The 6,017-nt window shown below is 32.9% G+C and overlaps 1 protein-coding gene across 1 annotated transcript; it reads right to left on the reverse strand.

Annotated features, from left to right (window-relative positions):
• Positions 1-506: 506 nt before the first annotated feature.
• On the reverse strand, positions 507-5,744 carry LOC133315614 (cell division control protein 6 homolog B-like; the record flags this gene model as incomplete). Its single annotated transcript, XM_061517268.1, has 14 exons — positions 507-720; positions 804-903; positions 1,029-1,118; positions 1,246-1,341; positions 1,429-1,491; positions 2,121-2,210; positions 2,734-2,869; positions 3,551-3,651; positions 3,864-3,937; positions 4,120-4,179; positions 4,340-4,446; positions 4,607-4,707; positions 4,774-4,848; positions 5,611-5,744. Coding segments are annotated over 13 exons (1,169 nt in total), but the record flags the coding sequence as incomplete, so codon positions are not given.
• Between the last annotated feature and the right edge of the window lie 273 nt (positions 5,745-6,017).

Below are 6,017 nucleotides of genomic sequence, written 5' to 3' on the forward strand. Positions count from 1 at the left end.
AGTATTTCGGTTAATAAAAATGTGACATAAGGTTAATAAACATGAAAAAAAAGGAGTATAACGGAATTTACAGAGAAAACATTAAAATTGATTAAAACATGACAATTTATTTAAAAAAATTGATAAAAAATATTTATTTTCTAATGAAAATTAATGAAATTTAATTATCTTATACTTAAAATAAGTTTGTTCAAACATAACGCCGAAAGTGCATGAAAAAAGTGATTAATCAGAAAGTTATCCTTAGTAGAAAAGTAACTCCTGTTCTTAATTTTTAATAACAAAATTCAACTCTTTGTACCAAAAAAAAAATAAAAAAATTCAACTCTTCTAATAAAAATCCAGGGTATAGATCAATTACAAATTAATTCAAAATCCTAAAATTAATTATAAATGACTTAGTTGATGAACCAATAAATATGAAAACATTTTGAATGATTATATTACAAATAAATATAATGATTTAATTGAGTCAAAATCCTAAAAAACAATTACAAATCGCTCTTTATCCCAAATTGATGAAGTTTTTAAGAATTTCTATAATTATAGTATTATATTATTTGCAATTAATGCTTTCTTCTATTGCTATTATTCGTTCTTGAAAAAAAAAAAAAATTCCTCTAACAGCTGCTTCGTAGCTGAAAATTCTGCCACTGTATGTTTCATCGAGTATATCCACTTCATATAATGAAGACAACAGTCTGACCCAAATGAACTAACCTGCATATGTACCAAGAAACCAAGTATTAGAATTTTGGCAAAAAAGGTGCAGTGAAGGGCAAGTACAAGCAAAAGCTTCCAACCTTAATCTATGGAAGAATCTACAGTCTCACATAAAGCTGAATGAAAACCACCAGCCTATCAGCAGAAACATTTAAGACAGTTTCGAAAAAAACGGATTCCCTGTGTCATGGAATTTAATTATGGCAAAGAAATTATTTTCAGATGAGATACCAATCCAAACAAAGTAAATTAAGAGATAATAAAAATATGAAGATACGAGGTTTTAAAGGACTAAAAGAGACTACCTGCAATGCAAAAGTAATATCACCATCATCTACTTTGGGTGTCACTCTTTTCAATTTATCCTCTCGGGATTGTCCTAGTTTAATCAGCCCCTGCAGTTATAATATATATATTTCATCATTTACACTCGTTGATAAAGCACTCCTTAATATGAAAATTCATCCACTGACAGAGAAAGCCACTTCTAGAAATTCATAAATCGAGTATTGTCTCAGATACCTGACCACTCAGCACTCTGCACATGTTTGAAAATTCTAGGATTCCTGCCGGGGGAACGAGTGATGATTTGCATATCTCCATGTAAGACTTATACAACTGCATCATGATTACAGTGTTAGAAATCAATATATAGGTTAGAATGGGTCAAACCCTTATATCCATATAAAGAGCTGTAAAGTATACCTCCCCAAGGATTGCATCTTTCTTGGCTCCACGGAATTGCTTCACCAAAGAGCAAAGTATAATCTGCAAAAAGTACAAATCCAGAAAAAAAGTTATAAACAACAGCCAGTACCTAGTAAAAAAGTTGCTACTAGACTGGGTTTGGTTAGTTTCAGTATTCTGTTAACCAAGCAAAAAAGTTGGTTACATGTCTAGTTTGAGTATTCTATTAAACAAGTTATTAATAACTAGCTACCCTTAATATCATATGAAGTTGTCGCAAAAGTTTCTTCACCTACCAATGAGATCACAGTTCACATGGTTAATCAATATAGATCTCTCTTTCCATCTTCTTTTCAAGCTTACTATTACGGCTCTGGGTTTAGGATTGATGGAGAGATGAAGATAATAGGAAGAAAGGAGTACCTTTATTGATTACAGATAAAGAATACAAGAGCTATGCTCTTCACAATGGAATTCTCCCTTCACACTAAAAAATATCTTAGTCAAAAACTAATTCTCCGTAAGTGACTATAATAGGGATTACGTCCCTTATATACACTTATCTCCCTCATACATCTCTAACATCTAACTGCCTTACATATCTTCATGACTAGGATAGTATCTGGCATAGATGACAGATTGTGTTACTTCCAGTAATGAGCCGCTTAGCTCACACAAGTTCATATAGCATATTCATAGTTCGAGGTTACCTGTTGATGATGTGGCAGAGATTGTATTGTATCCACCACCGGTGATCTATATGTCTTTGACAAGGCAAGAGCCATATGATCAACCCTTACCTACAATTTCATATGAGGGACTTAGGCCTTTAGCAATAAAAGGAGAAAGAGTGATGACAGAGGAACTATATTTGTTTAGTAAATTTACATTTGTTGTGTGCTGGTACTAAGATGTTTCCAACTCAATAATAATGCAGACTGTGATGAAAGAAAACAGTTCAATACACCTACAAAATTAACTATACAGGATGCTATTATGGAACTAAGTTGCCTATATTTTGTACGACTAATAAGTCAATCAGACTAAAACTGATGCACCTAATTCTACTACAATAAATTGTAAATTACATTAAAATGTCTTCTAAAGTAGCCAGATGAATTTGAAACCTAGAACATAAATCTTGAAGAAGTGTATTCAATCCCATTAACAATGAATCAAAAGAGATGCATGATAAATGCAAATTTGTACTCATTTTACGTAATCCTTTCTTAAACTGTTCTCAACTTGGCTTTAGCGTAACACTATTTTTAATCCATTCGTGGGGAAGCACAGCAAATTTGAAACAAATTGTTGAGCACTTACAATATCAAATTCTTGTTTTTTCATAAAATCAGGAGCTGTAGCAAGACTTTGCTGGGAGGATGACTTCTCTTCCAATGAAGTATTCAAATTGCAGGCAGATTCTCTAATTTCTGCTTCTAGCATCTCTATTGCACTCCTGGAAAGAAAATAAACTATTAAAAAAGTAAAATGATTTTCTTCTGGATTTTACTCTGGCTTAATTGCCAGAGCAAATCTTGAGTCAGTAATCATATCTTCTCCTGGAAGATGCCTAATATGTTCCAAGTTCAAGTTCAAATATTGTTATAGTTTAAGCTCAACCAAAACTAAGGATGAGTTCTGCATGTAATGAAGTTCTATTTCATTTTTTTTGTATGATAACTTGAGACAAATAAGCAGACATGAATACCAAAATCCAAGACCACACCTGCCCTTCAGAACTTCAAAGGGAAGGGAATGATCCAAGGCCTTTTTTGGCATCAGGAACATTGAACATAAGAAGTGAAGTTGTTTAAGCTTGAAAATATTTCAATCAATATCGATAGAGTGCATTTCAAATATAGTAAACAAAATTTGGATGCATTGCTCTACATATATATATATATATTGATTTCATGACTATAATATCTTTTTCTTATGCTCCTCTTATCATTAGTTTATTTATTAAACCAATAAACTTTGGAATTTAAGTTAATAATAATAACAATGATAAAATGATTTTTCTGACCAGTATATTTGAATACATATACAGAGTATTACTTTAGAGCCTGTTGTAGCAATCTCTCTTTCCGCAGAGGTAAAATTTGGTAATCTCAAAAGCCAAAGAAGCTGCAGCAACTTTCCTTGGCAAAGACTATAAAAGATGTGACAAATCACAAGTGGACCTACCCTAGCACATAGTTCCAGTGCTTGATGTCGGAAGACAGTGTAAGGAAGTTCCTGATGGTGAGACAAAGAGCTATTAATAAATAATATTCAACCAGGAGAAATGTAACTCTTGGTTCAATTTTATTTTTTTCCTTCACCCGAGTCATAAAGAAGCAAACTTTTTAACAAAGCATCACACTGATAATTTTCTTCCAATAGACATGATTCAAGGTGAAAGTGGCACAACCCAATAACTGAAACAAGTTCAATAACAAAAATCTTACATTTAGCCTTTCTTCGAGAATCCTAAGGATCTGATCTTTAGAGTATGCCCTAAAAGTTACAACAATAGGCTTGCCTGGAACAGAACAAAGGGAAGAAATTAAAAAAGAAAAAAAGACAAAATAAAATAAAATAATAATAACATCCAATGTACCCAAGTAGAAAGGCTAGCTTCATTAACCGAGGTCATTTGAGACACGATATCCAAGAGAATGAAATGGAAATTCTTTACATAAACATATTGAATTATTTACTCACAATTTAATGATGTAAGCCTCGGAAGAAATCGATCAGCTAGGTCAATTGCATTTGCTACACCTGTATAAATAAGCACAATAAGTCCTGAAATGCCTAAACTGTATTACTTTTTTTTTTTTTTTTTTGGTACATACCTAAAGTCCTAAACTGTATTACTAGTTAAGAACTTAAGAAAAATAACAAAGTCAGAAACAACAATTTTATTTTTATGAAAATTTACCTACTAATATACATCTGGAAAATGGGAAGGTAGTAAGCATGAAAAGATCATGGAGCACAGCTCTGTCTTTGGTTATTAGGTAATCTAATTCATCAGCTACTATCAATCTGTTACAACAGAGACACAGTCTTCAATAACATCCAAATTACAGAAACAAGCAGCAGTAGAAAATCATATATGCCTGTCAGACTAGACTTAATTTTATTATTATTTTTAAAAAGTAAATCCAGCGTGTGTCAAAGTTCAGGGCAAGGATATGTTTCTTACATCATGTTCTTGATAGATGATTTCTGAGAATATATGTTCTGAAGTTGTTGTAAGGGTGTGGCTGAAACCTTTTTTCCCCGTCCTTGGTTTAACCCAAGTATCTGCTAGAACAACCAGGTGGTCAGACAACTTAGTAGTGTTAATAAAATGTGTTTTCACATTCCTACCTTAGTGAAAATATCAGATGTATTGGCAAGGGATGTACAATTTACAGATAAAATATCTGGCAGCGAGAAACCAGCCTGCAAATGAGGTTGTATTAGTGGAAGGAAAAAGATCTATAATAATGTGTTTCTTCAGCAAATTATATGCGACCATCAATCACATACAATGGGAAAGCACAACACATGGTTTTGTTCTCTATGATTTGTCAATGGACTTTAAGAGCAGATATATCAAAAGGTATATTAGACATAACAATCAAGGGCAAACCCCAATGCACAAGGCTCCCTGACTTGTGAGGATAGAAATGAGGGTCAATTGCACATAGCCTTACCATTGCAAAAAGATTATTTTCCTGACTCAAACCTGTGACCTTCCGGTCATAAGGAGCAATCTTACTGCTACTCCAAGGTTCACCCTCATTATACATAACAAATAACAATCAAGGGCTAGTTAAAAACTTCTTTTTAAACAAAAAAAGAAGAATTTCCAGTAGGGAATAACTTTCAACATGTATGCAACATCTGCATGATCATCAATCCATAAATGTAAAATATCCCAGAAATTTTAATGACCATGTAATCAAATGATACCACTACAAATTGTATAAATCATTATACTAAACCCTCCCATAAATTTCTATTGGCATTTCATATCTGAAAAAACATAATATAATTAAGGCGGAAAGAACACATAACTTGACTGCAAAGTCATGTTCAAATATATACAACCACACACAATCACAATGAATTGTTTCCAGACCCTCATAGACACACCATCAGAAACCAGACTACGGCGTCAAAGACAGTAGAAAGAGCATAAAACCAACAAGTCGAGTATACCTCTGTAGCCCAGTTCATCAAAAGCTCTTTCACCCTCTCCATAGACAATGATTTCCCAGTTCCGGGACACCCACATACATACAGACTCCCAGCCTTTGCTCGCTCAGCATTGAACTGGTCTGAACTAATTCTTACTGTTAGACAGTTCTGTTAAACTGTTCTACTGATACAACACTCTCAAACTGTTGTAACAGCTAAGAGATTCAGTTAGTTGCCATATGCAGCTAACAGTTATCCAACTATAAACATATGTATTGCTGTGTAAATCAAACAATTGATTCAGTTTTCAATATGAACAATTCAGAAGCATTTTATTCTACTGCACTTTCTCTAGATTTTCTCACACTTTCTGGGAAAGTTCTGATTCCATTACACATAAGTAAACAACAATAAAGGAATCTAATAAG

This window comes from Gastrolobium bilobum, unplaced genomic scaffold (assembly GCF_033153095.1).
Source record: "Gastrolobium bilobum isolate Gb01-03AN ecotype WA unplaced genomic scaffold, APGP_CSIRO_Gbil_v1 utg1777, whole genome shotgun sequence".
Lineage (NCBI taxonomy): Eukaryota > Viridiplantae > Streptophyta > Magnoliopsida > Fabales > Fabaceae > Gastrolobium > Gastrolobium bilobum.